This window comes from Epinephelus lanceolatus, chromosome 3 (genome assembly GCF_041903045.1).
Source record: "Epinephelus lanceolatus isolate andai-2023 chromosome 3, ASM4190304v1, whole genome shotgun sequence".
Taxonomy (NCBI): domain Eukaryota; kingdom Metazoa; phylum Chordata; class Actinopteri; order Perciformes; family Serranidae; genus Epinephelus; species Epinephelus lanceolatus.
In genome coordinates this window covers 34,431,988-34,450,603 of record NC_135736.1, presented here as the reverse complement: position 1 = coordinate 34,450,603, position 18,616 = coordinate 34,431,988, and the positions used below count along the sequence as shown (strand labels likewise).

General features: G+C 41.1%; 1 protein-coding gene across 1 annotated transcript in view; it reads left to right on the top strand.

Annotated features, from left to right (window-relative positions):
- sorcs3a (sortilin related VPS10 domain containing receptor 3a) overlaps nt 1-18,616 on the top strand; it is a 324,139-nt gene that overhangs the window by 227,748 nt on the left and 77,775 nt on the right. The window contains exons 8-11 of the mRNA XM_033623946.2: nt 2,601-2,690; nt 3,162-3,341; nt 13,083-13,229; nt 17,926-18,028. Coding sequence (XP_033479837.2) covers nt 2,601-2,690; nt 3,162-3,341; nt 13,083-13,229; nt 17,926-18,028 — 520 coding nt within the window. The remainder of the gene's footprint in view (nt 1-2,600; nt 2,691-3,161; nt 3,342-13,082; nt 13,230-17,925; nt 18,029-18,616) is intronic.

Here is an 18,616-nt window from a genome sequence, read left to right as displayed (position 1 = left end):
GTAGCCACTTGGTCATGCTTGGCTGCTGTAAGTCTTCTGTGCAAACCCAGTCTCACTTCGAAGTCACCAAAATCCGGTACTTGGGCAGTGACTTGCAGCGTCAAACACTAGCGAAAAAACCTGTCCTTTGACATCAGCATGGTATGCAGCTGGTTGTCGTCATGGTTTAATGGCGCTCGGCGATGTCAGGGGAAAATACAGAGGGGCAAGATCAAAAGTCACAGCGGCAAAAGTCCAAGTAGGGCAGGTGGGATGGGTCCAGACTTACACCTAGAAGAGCAGACTTACACCTAGAAGAGCAGTGTTCGCGGCCCATAAGATTATAAAGCCAAACCCTGTTCTTCTGTCCTAAACCTAGCCATGTGCTTTTGTTGTTGGAGGGAAAAAAAAAACATCAATTTGCGCTGTTGTATTGACACAGTGCATTTATTTTGAGAGACAGTATGTAAATGGTAAATTACCGGTAAAAACCGAAGCGTATTTTGAAAGAAGACAATTCATGTAACAGGCAGAACTTGACACTGTGTCCCAGAACGTCAACAACCAATTCACCCGGGTGCCTTTCACGTCACATCTAGACGTGGAAAGTCCATGACCATATGTCGATATGTGATGAGATCAGAGTGAGAAAGTGTCTTGCTCTATTGGGGCACAATGTGCAAGATCCAGGAAATGCCATACCCTGGAAATCAAGCGTTTTTGGCTTCATGTACAGTACAGGCCAAAAGTTTGGACACACCTTCTCATTCAATGCGTTTTCTTTATTTTCATGACTATTTACATTGTAGATTCTCACTGAAGGCATCAAAACTATGAATGAACACGTGGAGTTATGTACTTAACAAAAAACGGTGAAATAACTGAAAACATGTTTTATATTCTAGTTTCTTCAAAATAGCCACCCTTTGCTCTGATTACTGCTTTGCACACTCTTGGCATTCTCTCCATGAGCTTCAAGAGGTAGTCACCTGAAATGGTTTTCCAACAGTCTTGAAGGAGTTCCCAGAGGTGTTTAGCACTTGTTGGCCCCTTTGCCTTCACTCTGCGATCCAGCTCACCCCAAACCATCTCGATTGGGTTCAGGTCCGGTGACTGTGGAGGCCAGGTCATCTGCCACAGCACTCCATCACTCTCCTTCTTGGTCAAATAGCCCTTACACAGCCTGGAGGTGTGTTTGGGGTCATTGTCCTGTTGAAAAATAAATGATCGTCCAACTAAATGCAAACCGGATGGGATGGCATGTCGCTGCGGGATGCTGTGGTAGCCATGCTGGTTCAGTGTGCCTTCAATTTTGAATAAATCCCCAACAATGTCACCAGCAAAACACCCCCACACCATCACACCTCCTCCTCCATGCTTCACAGTGGGAACCAGGCATGTGGAATCCATCCGTTCACCTTTTCTGCGTCTCACAAAGACACGGCGGTTGGAACCAAAGATCTCAAATTTGGACTCATCAGACCAAAGCACAGATTTCCACTGGTCTAATGTCCATTCCTTGTGTTTCTTGGCCCAAACAAATCTCTTCTGCTTGTTGCCTCTCCTTAGCAGTGGTTTCCTAGCAGCTATTTGACCATGAAGGCCTGATTCGCGCAGTCTCCTCTTAACAGTTGTTCTAGAGATGGGTCTGCTGCTAGAAATCTGTGTGGCATTCATCTGGTCTCTGATCTGAGCTGCTGTTAACTTGCGATTTCTGAGGCTGGTGACTCGGATGAACTTATCCTCAGAAGCAGAGGTGACTCTTGGTCTTCCTTTCCTGGGTCGGTCCTCATGTGTGCCAGTTTGGTTGTAGCGCTTGATGGTTTTTGCGACTCCACTTGGGGACACATTTAAAGTTTTTGCAATTTTCCGGACTGACTGACCTTCATTTCTTAAAGTAATGATGGCCACTCGTTTTTCTTTAGTTAGCTGATTGGTTCTTGCCATAATATGAATTTTAACAGTTGTCCAATAGGGCTGTAGGCTGTGTATTAACCTGACTTCTGCACAACACAACTGATGGTCCCAACCCCATTGATAAAGCAAGAAATTCCACTAATTAACCCTGATAAGGCACACCTGTGAAGTGGAAACCATTTCAGGTGACTACCTCTTGAAGCTCAGCGAGAGAATGCCAAGAGTGTGCAAAGCAGTAATCAGAGCAAAGGGTGGCTATTTTGAAGAAACTAGAATATAAAACATGTTTTCAGTTATTTCACCTTTTTTTGTTAAGTACATAACTCCACATGTGTTCATTCATAGTTTTGATGCCTTCAGTGAGAATCTACAATGTAAATAGTCATGAAAATAAAGAAAACGCATTGAATGAGAAGGTGTGTCCAAACTTTTGGCCTGTACTGTACCTCTAAACAAGACTCATATGAATGAACAGGGCCTCACCTCAACCCTAAAATGGCACTCAGTTATCACAAATTGACCCTGATCAAAAAAAATTTTTTTTCAAAATGCTCTAAAATGGCCACATTAGCTGCTGAATTTCTGAAAAATATCGTCTAGGGGGAATCCCCTCCTCGAGGGTTGGGTCCCCCAATGTTAAATAGGTTATTACGACCCTGCTTTATATCCAGTGTATGAAATTAATTATGCTTTATGTGTTTTAGGTTCCTACATCAGGGCGAGCCACCTATTATGTGTCCTACAAGAGAGACTCGTTCATACAGATCAAGCTACCCAAATATTCCCTGCCAAAGGTAAGTTGCAGCAAAATTAGCCTGGCAAGTATTTTGACTACTTCCTTTCTATGACTCATACAAATCTGTTTTAATTTAAGAGTGTCACAGAGTTAATTAATCATAGACTCAATTAAGTATTTCCATTCCTAGCCTTGCAAGCTTGTGAATTTGACACTGTTACAATGACAAAATTTATGTAGATTGGTTAAAAAATGCGTTAAGCCACAGGCATGTCACCAGCTTTACTTTTATTCGTCTGCTTTCCCTGAAAATCTGGCATGTTGTCCTCTTAAAGTCCTGCTTTTAGTAGTAGTACCACACTCAGAGTGAGCCCCTGAGTGAGCTATACATTACAGTATGTCGTCAAGCATTTATATTCACACCGCAGCATTGATCTCATGACCAGTCCCACAGGGTCAGCATGTTCTAATCCGTCATCTTTCCGCTTCCAGTCATAACTCCTCTTAATCTTTCCCTGCTCCCTGATAGGATTTACACATTGTCAGCACTGATGAGAAGCAGGTATTTGCCGCGGTGCAGGAGTGGAACCAGAATGACACCTATAACCTCTACTTGTCTGACACCAGAGGGATCTACTTCACCTTGGCCATGGAAAATGTCAAGACTACTAGGGGCATCGGAGGGAACCAGATGCTGGACCTGTATGAGGTAGTATCTTGATGAAAGTGGTCACCCTGGGGGGGATACATAGAGTGAGGTTTTCATTGATTGAATCTATAGGAAGTTACAGGGACTATTACTTTCTTACTATAGATCTGCCATAAAGTACAGTCTCATGCATGTGGCAGCACACAAACAGCAGTGCGAATGTTTTTTTTTTTTTCAATTGCTTGTGGTTAAATGTGCAATACATTTTGATTTTCATGTCCCATTACACAAAATAACCTGTATCTCAGAGGGGTGCATCAATAGGGTTGTCAATCGATACCAGTGACCCAACAGTTGCCTCGCTGCTGCTGAATTTTGCAGCTTATAAAATGTTGTATTCTTCTCTGGAGCAAATATTTCACATTTTCGAGGCCCACATGTGATCCAAATTTTATTGGACAATAAAACACAGGATTGAAAGATTAGTTCATGAGGACTAGTTTTAGGACTGAAGTGGCTCTGAAGGAGCTATGCGAATCAGACTCCTGATGGTGTCACCGGGTTACCAATTTTTGACAGACTGTCTGGGTCACAAACTGCAGTCATGGGCATTTGGAATGTGGGCATTTTGCAGGCTAGCAGGCTACATTATGGGAAATTCAGAGCTTAACATGGGCCGGTACCTCTACATTTTACCTTTTGATATACTGTAACTTGTTCTTGTGCACCTGCACTTCTCACAAGCTGCCACTCTCTCTGCCCATATCAGGTTCTCTGGGCAATTCATGATGTCCCTAACAGGGATGCATGATATTGGATTTTTTTGCCCACTCCCAATATGCTGATATGTAAGACTTCTTTGGCCGATAGCTTATACCCATATCGATGTATCGGCTTATTTTCCCTACATAATTTTAGTGATCAAGTCTCTTCTGTAGTAGAATTAACATCATATTTGGAATACATACTCTTGCCGTTATGGCCCACCAGCAGATGGAGACATGAAATACAAAATCTTTCAATATATACAACATTCTTTTATTGTGCACAATGAGAAAAACCATGTTGGTCACTTGTTCATTTTAAAGCTGATATTGGCCTGTGCCGATATCATTGTGCATCCCTAGTCCCTGAATAAACTTCATTACCCAAGGGGCATACATGATGCTTACCTGTTTCCGTTGACGCTAGCCTATTTTTCTCTGTCAGGAGCCACAATCAGCTCCAGCAGCCGAAATGCTGTAACGCTGCGCCCGCTGGTATAATGTCACATTACAACAGTGTTGGCCTGGCTCCAAAAGGGCAACACAAAGAGAATATGAACAGAGTCAAAGGGTGACCCAACAGAGCTTTGAAGGTCAAATCCTACATTACTAATGGCAGGTCGGGAGCAGCAAGCTAACCTTAGTGCCACTCCTAGCAGCAGAGAGCCTGTTGATGTAGTGTTTACATCAGTAAAACCACCTGCGCCTACTGTCACCGCTCATGATGAGTGGACCGTTTCTTTAAAGCAACACGGCTCATATCTTCCACCTGCTGTTAGCAAACTGACCCGTAAAATAACTCTTTTGGTTCTTTTGGTTGCTCACTGTAACCATAATCACTGTAAGTGTTTTCCATATATTCACATATTTACTGGTATGTATTACGTCACATTAGACAAAAAAACGTCCAAAAAGCGCACAGCTCTGGATGTAGCGTTTGCCATGTAGTTACTGGCTTCTTTTTATGATACGCATTTAATGCTATTCGACTTCCAGGTCAAAGCCTGGGGCAAAAACTGTGGAGCATGCTCAGAGTGCCTTGGTCAGTTTGGGTCTGATGCAGGAGTAATTCAACTTTCAATCGCATTATCTTGGTGCATTAGTCCGACTTTAAGAAATTCGATGTAGTACCATTTCAGTTGGACTAACATGTATTTTAAAAGTCCAGTTTTATTCAAACTAACACAATAAATGGCACTCAGAGCAGCCTCACCCTTATATATGCATAACTTGAAGTCTTAATGAGATTTAACCAAGTTTTTAATTTTAATATTCACCCCCGTACAGTCGTTATAAATGTTGAAATTACGTTTTTATGCCGGGCTGTGAACATGTGTATTTTCAGCTGTAAAGTTGGGCATTTTAGCATGAGTGTCTGTAGTGATTGACTCACTCTTCGAGGCAGCCTCAAGTGGCCATTTGAGGAACTGCAGTTTTGACAGTTCTGTATTGGCTTAACTTTTTTAGCACTGGTGGTAGCAGCTTGGTTCAACCCAAACATTATGGTGCTTGGTTATTTTATTTATATTAGAAGTAAGACAATAACGGTAATGATGACAATGCTGTTGCAGCTGCTGATGTTTATGAACATTATACACCTCGGAACTACACTACTTAAACTTGAATTAATTGATTTTTGATCATGTAAACACAACATTGGTATAGTATCACCATGCTACAGTGATGAACATGTGACCAAACAATCACCTACTTACATATTCAGCGGACATTAGTAAACATAACATTAGATATGTTTATGGCACCTAATGCACTGTGTCCAATATTCCCTCCACCCACTACTTCCTGAGAGAAACATCTGGCTTTAAGGTGCTGAATGCTCTGCTAGGTCAAGTATTTGCTGATGTTGTCTGATGTTTGGTACTGGGCAGACGGTATACAGCCTGTATGTATGGTAAAGACAAAAGTGACTGCAGTTGCCCAGTTTGTATTGTTTGCTTTGCATACACAGACTTTGGAGTTTGTGTTACACTTACTTGTCTCACATGGTTAGGTTTGCATTACAAGCTGTCGTCGTCCATCTTCCTGGCAGCAGACATATGCAGTATAAAGAGTATGCTTAATGGGGCTCATTGCCTTGCACCTCTGGACTTGTAATGACCTTGTTAGCTTACTGGCTAGCTACTGTATGTGTTTGCATTAGCATTCATAGCAGGGAAGTAGATTTCCCTCATTCTCCACTCCCTACTGAACCCAGTTTATCACTCCTACACTGGCAGGTGTGGCTGAGAGTGAAGGAAGTGAGATATTGGCCAGCAGCAGTGGCAGCAGTGTGGTAATTAACAATGCCATTACCTCTCCTGCACAGTATGTGGTATGTGTGTGTGGCTCTGAGTGTGTGTGCACCTCCTATTACCATGCGGCAGTAAAGGCATTTCACCATGCAGCATGCGATGATAAGCCGTTTTAATTACATTTGTCACACGGTCACAGCTCCGTTCTTGATCAGAACCTAAACAAGAGATAGATGATACACTGTTGCCTCTGATAAATCAGAGCCATTACACAGGGTAAGATATATGCTATGGAACTCATCCCATTTATTGCTGTTAGATCCTGACAAACTGCACTTCACAGAACTAATGTTCCAGAGAGAAGACACAGCTCCAGTCAGAGCAGAGGGGAGACAGAAAAGCAGTGAAAGTTGTTTTGTTCTCCTACTTAGAAGTCATGTGTCTTCCCACAAAGCTTCTCTTCTCTTTGCATCCTCCTCCCTAAAATCAATTACGCTATTTCCACACAGAAAATTGCACAATTATCTTCCAAATTAGAAGGATGATTTTATTGTCAATCAGATTGGATTAGGGCAAATTCTGTAATCATGAGCCTTTGTTGTGCAAACTAATTTTCTGTTGACATCAGGGCTCTACATCACCCGCTAAACGTCCCTCCAATCTGAGAGGTGGTTTAGCAGGTGGCTCTCCGACAATTATCGCTCTGATTGGCCCGGGCTCACTGTGTTAGGAATCATTCATCTCTTTCTCTCCTTGGCTATAAACAGCTCTGAATGATTGATTGGAGACCTGAAGTGGATTGTTGTCAGTGAAGAGTATTAGATGATCTGGATAATGCTTATACTCGTGATAATGTGGCCCTTCATGGTTGTTTTTGATTTATTTATTTTTCAGTTTTTTTCTGCCAGCAGGCTTAAACCGACAATGCTGTGATCTAACAAATGAGCCATATGATAAATTGTAAAATGTTAAATTGTTTCACATTAAATAACTGCAAAATCCCTGCTGTTTAGTACAGATGCTCCTTCTCACTGAATAGCAGTGCTTTTTCTAGATTGGTAGACATGTCTTAATCTACCATACATTTCGAAATGGACACACGGGCTCTACTCCTCATTAGATCACATGGAAATCAGCAAGTCTTAAATGACCAATTGCTTAGCACCAGAACAGCATCAACCTGGTGGATGAGGTACTTTCAGATGATAGTGAAAAGCTTGAGTTGTTAAGTGTTTTTGATGTGGTGTCTGTCTAGATCTGTTTAAATATTAAAAGTGAAATATACAGTGACAATTTGTAAAATACAGAATAACTTGAAAGCTGCACTTGTCAGTATTTTGAATAGCATCAATACATCAAATTGCTATGTGTAATTTAAATGGGGGGTCAGTTGTAGTGACCAAACCACTCATATAATAATTAAAACACAGGTCTGTAGGTCCCTTCAGCTTTAAAGACCTCTTTAGCCACTTTTAGGCCCCATTTCCACTGAGCAGTATGGTACAGTTCAGTTCGGTGCGCTTTCTTTCCGTTTCCACTGTGAAAAGTTGTGGATGGTACCAATGGAACCATCCCATACCGTCCCCATTTTTGGTCCCCCCTCTGTTGGGGTACCTAGTAAAAGGTGGAGTTGTGAACATTGCAGTCTGTTGATTGGTCAGTAGCGGTCACTCTGCTCAGGACTGAGTTGCAGCTGATTTTGAGGCTCGTGTAACCACTGTTCATCTTATCAACTTTATAATATGCCTTTGCTGCATTTTCAGCTTGTTCCATTGCCCCCGAGTGGCCTAAAAATACAACAAATAATGCAATTCACTGGGCTGACTGTTGGCGACTTTTAAGGTGGAACGTTAATTTGTAATGTTACTCAATGTATGAGGTGACGACATGAATCAATCAGCACACCTGAAATTTCAGTATGTCAACTTTGACCACACCATTAGTTTTGACTGTCTCTCTGGATGACTTGGATCTTGTGGATGAAATCATGACTTGGATGATTTTTCGTAATAACTACAAGCGTTTCGACTGGATTATGTGAACTGCATATATTCGAATCCTCACTCAGAGAAAAAAAAGGGCTTCAGCAACACTAAACCCCTGAGCTTGCCTGAGAAGGACTAAATACATCAACCCACTATTTTTAAATATCCCATGGAGAGAGACTCTCACTGCAGCCTGTTCTATTTTGTTCTGAAAATGTTGGCGTGCAGCCTCGTTCTGTGGATGATAAACAAGGTGCAGACTGATAAAGGAGGAAATACAGTGAGTGCTGGACAGAGCAGTGAGTGACAACAACCCTGCCCACATTTAGGAGCACTGTTTGCGGTGGAAACGCTAGGGTCTAGGTACCATGTCTGAAGGGTTACTTTTGGTTCCAAAAGTACCATACTGAAAGTGTTTGGTAGAAACGGGGCTTTAGCATCATTTAGCTCATTGTTTCGGTTTGACATAAACTCACCTTACAAACCAATGTCACCAACAAACAAAGAGCTAAAGAGCTGGATGTTTTCTGTGCTGTGGATTGAGATTTGATGTCATCTGGACAGGAGTGTATGCATAAATATCCATCAACCACCCAGCCATCATCTGATTTAGAGACCTGCACTTGCATGGACATTTCACTTACCCCTTACTGTCCCTGTAGGCTATGTTGCTTTTTAAATTATGTATTTTATTGATGTATGAGTGTTTCATTTATCCATTTATTTTAATGATTACAGAAGCTGCTTATAGTAATTGCTGAGGTTTCCATGCACAGTATTGACACTGCAGCAAATATTGGTGGACATTTAAGCAACAAAACTAAAAACTGTACACTTGACAGAGGAAACAGCTCTAAACCTCCTGAAATAATCATTGAAGTTACGCTGTTTCTAGTGCATAAATGCTCAGTGTCTCGCTTAATGGGGTCTCTGCTGCAGCACAGCAGCTCTGCATTTTAGAGAATGACATTAATATTTTCCTCATTAATGATGTATTATTTCACCCACACACAATCCATTTGCTATTAATCCAAATGATAATTTTATGACCTGACCTACCTGATCTGTCGATTTACCACAGTGCCTGAGGACATAACTGCAATCTACAGATCACTAGTGGACACAAACACGACTCCTAATTAATGGTAATGTTTCTTTGTTTGTGCTATGGGTAAACAGGCAACCCTTTGGTAATGTACACCATATCAGCTTTATAATATGCCTTTGCTGCATTTTCAGTTCCATTGCCCCCGAGTTGCCTAAAAATACAACAAATAATGCAGCTTTAGGTGCAAAGTGGAGCAGAAATGGATAGTTAACTCTTTCACAGCTGGCACTGACTGTCAATTTGACATCAGGAAGACATTAAACTCTTCTGTGGTGCAGTGGATAGCATTGTCACCTCACAGCAAGAGAGTTCCTGGTTTGAATCCAGGGTGAGGGGTTCAAAGCCTGGGGTGGGGGAGCGTGGGTTTACTCCGGGTACTCCGGCTTCCTCCCACAGTCCAAAGACATGTGGGTTAGGCTAATTGGTGACTCTAAAATGGCCGTAGGTGTGAATGTGAGTGTGAATGGTTGTCTGGCTCTATGTGACAGCCTTGTTATAGTCTGGTGACCTGTCCAGGGTGTACCCCGCCTCTCGGCCATTGTCAGCTGGGATAGGCTCCAGGCCCCCCACGACCCCCAACAAAATAAGCGGTTATGGAAAATGAATGAATTAATGAATCAAACTCTTGCATCAGATGTTATTTTGGTTGGAATGGAAATCAAGATGCCAATATGTCTTAGGATGTTAGAATTTCATGTTGTGTGGACGTTAAGACATTATATTTTGTTCCATGTCAACATGACATTGGCATGAGAGGTTTGGAAGACATTAAATTGTGGTTATTTAACAGCACAACTCAAAACCAACAAAATGTAAACATCGTCTGTCGCCAGTACTCTACCTTAAATTGACATTGGCATTAGACTTTGTCCTGACATTGAATTTTGGTCACCCTCGATTTTGATATTGCAACCTTCCAACCATATTGTAGGGTTGGCTATAGGTACTTTCACAGAATATTAACACAATGAGATTTTTTATATAAAATCATCAGTAATGTGGATATAATGACTGAGTGGGTAAAGACAAATGATATAACAGCTGGAACAGTCTGGAAAGTTCAGAAGATGACATCACTTTACTGTAATGCAGCCTTTAAAACCAGGAAACAACACTTAGGATATCCTGATATCCAAAATCTAAGAAGATATCTGCCCAGCTCTATTCTGGAGTGTAAAATGCTAATACTCCACATTATAGTGAGCAGCAGTTTGCCAAGGATGTACTTTTGTTGTAGTCTCTATGTTGTATTGATGTAGAAATGATCTGTATTTTAATATTTGTGTATTAACCATCAGTTGTCCAGTCCCGGTTGACAACAAGCCACTGTATGTGGACGGTCATGTGAACGGCCATGCCAACCCAACGTTCTTACTAAAAAAAACAGGACCCAGATCACCTGGTAAAGAAGCCCATTATAACCAAGACACTACTCTGATTTTTTTATTGTCTCTAAATATTAGATAAGCCACTAAACTTATGATTATGGTCGTATTCTTCCACAGGGGAAATCCTCTCCTCAACTCGTGTTAAAGACACCACAACCTAAATTTAACCAAATGTCAACGTCTAACAATGTTTGTGGCCCACCGGATTTGCTTGTTAATAAAGAAATAGAACAATCCTGATAATTGATCAATGAGTTCGGTCTTTTATTAAAGAAAATCTCTGAAATCCTCTCTGGTTTCCACTCTTTTCTGTATTAAAAATTGAATTTGAATTTTAAAATAAGGTTGTATTGACAAAAGCAAATTAAAGATGTCAGCTTGGGCTTCAGCTTGTGATCAGCCTTGCAGAGAAACAAAAAAAGAACAGCAACAAGAGCACTTCTGGAGCCCCTTATACTCATTGGTGATTTATAAGGGGCAAATAAATAATTACCAAGAGTAAAAAAAAAAAAAAAAAATGCTCAGCAGGATGTGGCCTAAAAATCTAATTCCAGGTACTCAAACAGATGGCTAAGAGTAAAAGCTCCGTGATAATTGAGGGCTATTACATTATTAAAAATAAAAATATTCCAATGTGTATTGGCACACTTCATCTTCCTCTTGGTGTTTTGAAATACCCAGATCAATTTTGTCTAATTCCACACACGTGTCCAAAGCTGAAACCAAAGCAATGCACACACATACGGTAGAAAAGAAAAGATAACAGGAATTTGCTTCACAGTTACAGTAAAATAAATTTCTACTGACATATTGATGTGAGATGATGCAATAAACTGCAACATTTGCGTTTTATTTTCCATATACAGTATATGAGCTATATTTAGATTTGCCTGAATTGCAAAACAAAGGGTCACACACAGCTTCTCTGCGCAGTAACTGCTGACCAATCAAGTCACCCACCTTCTGTGTTATTTAAGAAATCCCTATTGTATGATAATAGGACTAAGTCAACAGAGTCTGGTGCTTTATACAGTCGCAGCAAATAGAGATGTTGTTGTTCAGAGCCATCGGTAGTAACAGTTTCAGAGCTGCTGTATATTGTCTGCTGCCTCGAAACGGGCTGTGAGGAAAAAAAAGTTTAAAAAATATATAGATTTATTAAATGTATTAAAGAATTTTAACTACTTATGGGCAGAGTTATGACTCCTGCGTCACTGACTCTAATCACATGCCGCAGCACAATCATTATGCTTTATCCTCTTTTCATTTCCACTCACTTGGCATGCAGCAAACGGCAGAACTGCTTTAAATCGTGACTGCACAAAGGCGGCAAATAATCATTTCTCAAATTGTGGAAGTATTCCTTTAATGCTGCACCGCAAAGAGTAATCCCCGCTGTAGAATAGAGATCTATGCCTGCGTCCTTCACTTCGTTGTCAAGAAAGTGGAGTGTGGGTGGTGTGAGTGATGGATTGAGAGAAATGTATGCTGGTGTTGACAAGTGGTTCAGGTGTGTGTGTTTGTGTGTGTGTGTGTGTGTGTGTGTGTGCGTGCATGCACATGTGATAGTGGAGGTGGAGGCAATAAATAATAACTGCAGTGATTGACAGGTTGGGTTGGATAAGGACGGGAGGACCCTCGTTAGCCGCATCCATCCTCTGCGCCATGTTTCTATGACAATGTCAAATGTGCTGCCTATTAGTGCCACTTACGCAGACATGCTCCCTTCAGGGAGGGAATGGAGCCCCTCACTATGGCAACCATTTGGAGTGACTCAGTCCTTCCCATTGCATATCAAGCTTTGGTTTAGTTGAGGGATGTGTCTAAAACCTGAGACTCAACTAGCAGGGAGGATTACGGAAGAGAGACGTGTGTCTGTACGAGTGTGTTCTCATGTACGCTTGTGTGTGTTTGGGGAGATTCAGACTGACTGTGAGAAAACAGACAACGTGTCACTTCTCAGCGGTCATCATTTTATACTGTCTGGATTACTGAGACGTGTAAGGATATAATTACAGATAGCACTTAGCACAGAATAAGAAAATGCAGCCGACACCGCTGATGGTGTCTGCCAGACTGTCAGCCGCAGCAAGAAAGGATAAGCACACCATTTGCATTTAACTGAGCTTGTATTGTGAAGATTGCTGCCTCAATACACAAAATACGCTTTCTGATGGGAGCACTGGGTATGCTTTTTCATCTGTAGTGGAGGACTAAACTGTTATGGGAGAGGTAAATATAAAACACACCTTGCTGGTTTGCATAAAGACGAGATTCTAAGTGTTATGTATCTGTGTCTGTCAGGTGGCGGGAATTAAAGGGATGCTGATTGCTAACAAGAGGCAAGACAACCAGGTCAAGACGTACATGACCTACAATAAAGGCCGGGACTGGAGGCTGCTGCAGGCTCCGGCTACTGACCTGGAAGGAAACGACATTCACTGCATACTGGTAAGATACTGTGCGTTTACTGTGGGTCAGAAGCTTCTTCTGCTTCTCTTGTTGAGAAGGGAGAAGGGATTATTGGTTACCAGGTTTGGTCCATTTGGTTTCTCAGCTGTGGCATTTGCTTTTGCTCAAGAGGTAGAAAACCTACGACTACCAGAATATACTGTGGCACACCAGACCAATAAACGATTCTGCTGGTAGGTGACGTATTGTGACCATGGCTGTTTTTCCACAGGAAACAATGGGTGCATTCCAAAATGCATACTTTTTCTTTTTACTTTTAGAAGGTACTGCAGCTGCCCTTAGAAAGTACATACTGCTACGTGCAATATGTACACAATCGGGACATACTACTGTCTCATAACATTACGCCCTGAACTTTAAACCTCTTGCTTTTATATCCGTTACCTTGGAAATAAAACAAACGGCACTCACGGAGTTCGAAGTTACTGTGCCACTGTTATTTTCATAAACATTTCCTTTTGTTGTTTGTAATATTTCTGATTATTTTGTTCACTTAATCAATCAATATTCCTATTATTACTGTTCGACTGGTCATCAGTTACTTACATAAGCTGTCATCCGTCATTGTGACTTCTGACAGCTGTCAAACAGCTTTAAAGCTGTCATCTCTTTGCGGCTCAGTCAATGTGACGTATCGTCAGCTGTGCTGAGGATTGTGGGTCAGAATAGTCAGCAAAGCAAGCTGGCTTTCATATTGCAAAATGCAAAATTGTAGTAGAACGTCCTGGTATTTTTGGCATACTGCATTTGACATACTATGTATTTTGACATACTGAATCTTTTTCTGGCATACTATATAGTATGGTGGTATGAGTACTGGAACGCACAGAATATGACTGCCGCCTGCTAACAAATGGTGTTGAATTACAGTTAAAAAGTTAGCTAAAATATGTTTCTGAAAACATTTGAGGCCAGGAATAAGCAACTCCGTAACAGAAAAGTCGTGATTAGTTGCACCGTTTGATAAGAGTTTGGTGTACCTTTGAGAGAAAATAGCGAGACACTGCTGATCTACTTCTATACTTTTCATGTCAGTGGTGGCAGGTATATGAAAGTGTAGAAGTACAATCTGTAGTTTGAACTACAGCTCCAGAGCCAGCACTGAAAGATCGGCATATCTGGTCAGATGGAGAGAAGTTTACCACATTTCATTTACACATACGGCCCACATTGTTATGACACAAAGCTGGTTGAAAATGGGCAAAGTATCCATTTAACAGCACACATACTGCCCTTGTTCTAAAACATCTATTGCAAGAACATGTAGGAAATGTTTTCTTTGTATCGTCAGTGGCATTTGTAATTCCCTGAACATTAAGGCAGCATATGAGTAGTGTAGCAAAAATACATATATAAATAAAGCAATTGGGCTCCTGCTGTGACAATGTCTGGCACAGAGTGACAAATACGCTAATATTATGCACAACTAAATGAAGTGTAGAGTGAACCTTTCTATGTAAATATATACAGGGATTGTGTTTGTCTTATTAATAAGAAGTCTGGACTGAAAATGTTAGGTCTTGTGCTTTCTTATATGAGCTGTGCTACCATTGACATCTGGGAAAGAGCTGCAGGGCATCTGGTAAAAAAATAAATTAACAATGGGATACACACTAGCCGTTAACATTTTTCTTTTTTTAACTTATCGGCAAATGGAAAGATGTTTTTATTAATGGCCCGTAACTGCTCCAGAAAGCATCAGTAAATAATTTAATAGCCATTAAAAAGCCTATGTAGGGTGCCTTATTAAGAAGTGGTACTGAATTTGAAATGCAATTTACCTCTTCACATACATAACTTCACAAACACAAAAAGCTGCATGGAAAAAACAAGCCAATCTAAAAAGGAGTAGACACATTTTAACGTCAGCTTTGCCTTTTACTGCAACATACTGTGGCAAACCCAATGCTGGAGTTTAATATAGGTGTTTTTAAATGATAAATACTTTGGATATTGTAAATTGTGCTTCATAAATAAGTCAGATCAGGTGCTACACTGGCAGATCCAGAGACACTGCATGTGTTGACAGCGTCTCGTTCCTCATTAGACAGCCTCCCTGCGACTAAAACTAACAGCGTGACTGTTAGGAGGAATCATGTTTGAGACATTAGGAGGACTTCGTGCTGTTTAAGAGGTGATTTCGGGGCTGTGCGGTGTGGCTTACAGGTTCCCTGTGATTGCACATTCATGTGACATTTTAATTACTGCCGTAGATTCCTTTTGATTACCCTGTTCAGTCCCACTGCCCTTGATGTCCTTACACCAGTGACACGCTGTCTGCTGCAGAGATGAAAGCAGACACGTTTTTTTTCTGCTCTGTGAACAAATGTAATTGTCTTCTGTTGTGTGCATGCCCTAGAGACTTGGCTTCATACTTTAATGCAAATTCCATCGCTCTTTGTATTAATGACAGATTAAATGCAATTAGCAAAATGTATGAAGGCACAGTTGGTTCTCTTTGGGAGACTAATGAATCTGGCTTGTTTTGTGATGGTTTTGTTTTTGTTCCACAGTTCTGTTCTGACCCTATCATTTATGAACTTCACAGTGAGAATAAGATTGATTTATCTCATGTTTACTGTAAATACAATCCGAAATAATAGATCACCACCATCACAGACCCTCTTTACACCTTACATTAAAATGCGTCTTGTATCCAGATTGTATAAAGATATGTTTATTACATTTTTTAATACCAACCTGGTATTAATGTGTCTCCAGTGTCAACACTGAGATCTGACTGAGATCCAGTCGCTCCGTCTAGCTCAAAGAACCACGCAGCTCAAACAGGCCCTACCTTTAAACAACTATTATGATAGAAATTTCCAAAATAAATCGTTTTAATGAATTAAAATATATATTATAGTAATACAGTTACATTGTTTTTACATCATGATATTGTCTGCATTTTCAGAGACAATATTGGCATAAAAAATCCAACAAATATCTATGTCCATAGTTTTCTTTGTTATATTCGTCAAAGCCTGTAACCAAGAACAGCAAGGTCGATGAGGATAAAACAGGCCTACCTGACTGTAAAGACAGTGATCAACAGGAATACATTACAAATGAGGGAAGCACCGCAGTACTGTCAGCATCAGATCAGTGTCAGCATCAGATGAGAGAGAGACGAGCGTGCATCAGGTGAGGGAAAGCTGCTGCTGCTGCTGCCTCGACAGTTGTACGCTTTTATGTATTTCTGCCCACATTGTTGTTGTATGTGGATTGAAAATGCAGTTGCATTTACACCTATGTTCCAGTGGTCACAATACGTCCCTGACCACCTCAAGAGGTGGCTTGGCTGATCAGATCACAATCCACCCTCAGCAGGGTGAGCTGGTGTAATAAGTATCAAATTATGTTAAATGCAAAGCCAACCACCAGAATTTTGCGCACTTTACTCAGCAGCAGCTCCTGAGTGGAACGTTATGACACAGTGTCCCAACAGCAAACAAGTGTTGCATTGCATTTCCTTACATAGGAGCTCTGTGTCCACACTGAGTTTGACAAAAATGTACTTATGTTAAATCATGTATACACACCTCATAAATATAAACTGTTCTTGGGAAAGACTGGAGACACTTAAAAATGTGTGAGCACTTGCTGTCTTCCTACATTTGTAGATTTTTTATGAACCACAAACACACATTTTATATTGTACTACATAGCCTACTGGAAATGACATGCATTATGGTCACTTACCTTAACAGAAATGTCTATCTCTTAGGCGATCTCCCTCCAGCCAGTTGCAACCTTATTGAGGATTTGTAGTAAAATGAAGATAGCCTAAAAATAGAAACAGGACTTCCAACAAAAGTTCAGCTCGGCGGTGGTGCACGGCGTCGCTCGTGGGCAGTTAGGACACCTCTTTAGTCGGCTTCAGATCCAAAATGTCAAAAATATTGGCGCAGTTTTAGTTTTCTTGAGACTAACTCCACCATGTCTCATCTCGTCACCCAAAAAACACATGAACTTTCTAGTAAACAAACACAGCGTGCGCCATGTGTCCCCCCTCCAACCACAACTAGAATTATATCTCCTTCACATTGACGTGCTCGGCTCAAGGCCTGTCTGACACTAGCTGCTACATTAGTCCATTTAAACATAATAGTCATCATGTTGTCATACTGCGTACTACTAATGCTGTGGATCAGCGATAGAGCAGGTCGTCCACTTATCGGCAGATTGAAGTATCCTTTGTCAAGATCCCAAATTGCTCACAGTGGTTGTTCCTTTGATGTGGAGAGTGTGTGAATGTACTGAGTAGCAGGTGGCACCTTGTATGGTAGCCATGGCCACCATTATGTAACTGTGTGTGTGAATGGGTGAATGTGACATGTAGTGTAAAAGCACTTTGAGTGGTCGGAAGACTAGAAAGGCGCTAGTGTAGTCCATTTAATGCATAAAGTTGAATTTGGCACAGTGGTTTAAGCTCGCACACCAGACCAGACCGGCAAAACATTAAATGGATCCAACTCTAGTCCTCAGTGTGTTTTGGGTGCATTTGCACCTGTACCTTAATGTGATCAAGCACTATCTGACAGCAATCCAATCACCCAAAATGCCTTATAATGCAAGGTGTAAAGGGGGCTTTCACATGAATATAAACTATTTTGACACCCATGTCAGTCTATTCCTTTCCGTTTAACTTTCCATGTTTATTCTTCTCCTGCAGCCTTTCTGCTCACTCCATCTCCAACTGCAAACATCAGAGAACCCTTACTTGTCTGGAACTATCTCCACCAAGAGCTCTGCACCAGGGATCATAGTCGCCACGGGTAAGACAAAACACTCAACACAAACGCAAAGTAAACCCACTTTGATAAATTGTAGAATGATACTTATTTATGCTACAGCAACTTGTTTGTGATTAATTTCTTCTTTTGGGAAAAAACAAACATATTATTCTGAGCACAGACTTCTATTTGAAATGATGAAAGTAAGGTAATATGGATGAAGAGTTGCACTGTGATCCTTCCAGTCAGGTAGACTATTTAATGCAGCACTGATATGACCCCTCTGTGTCCTCCCCCTTAAACGTCTATCTCAGTGATTCTTTGAGCTTCACTGGGCACACTGCACTGCAGGATCTCCACTTCTTCCACAAGCAAATATGGTGTGGCTCACATGTCCATCTGTTTTGATGTCACATCACGCAGCCAATTATGCATATGTGAGAAAAGGCGGTGTCTGTGTGCCTGCGAGTGTAAGAGCATTTAAAAGAGTTGAGGCAAAGAAAGAGAGATAAGTTAAGACAAAATAGATGTGTTAGCACCAATGGCGGTGTTAGCAGAAAGAAGTCTGCCTTTTGCTCTGTGTGTGTGTGTGTGTGTGTGTATGTTCATGCGTGAGTGTGTGTTTGTCTT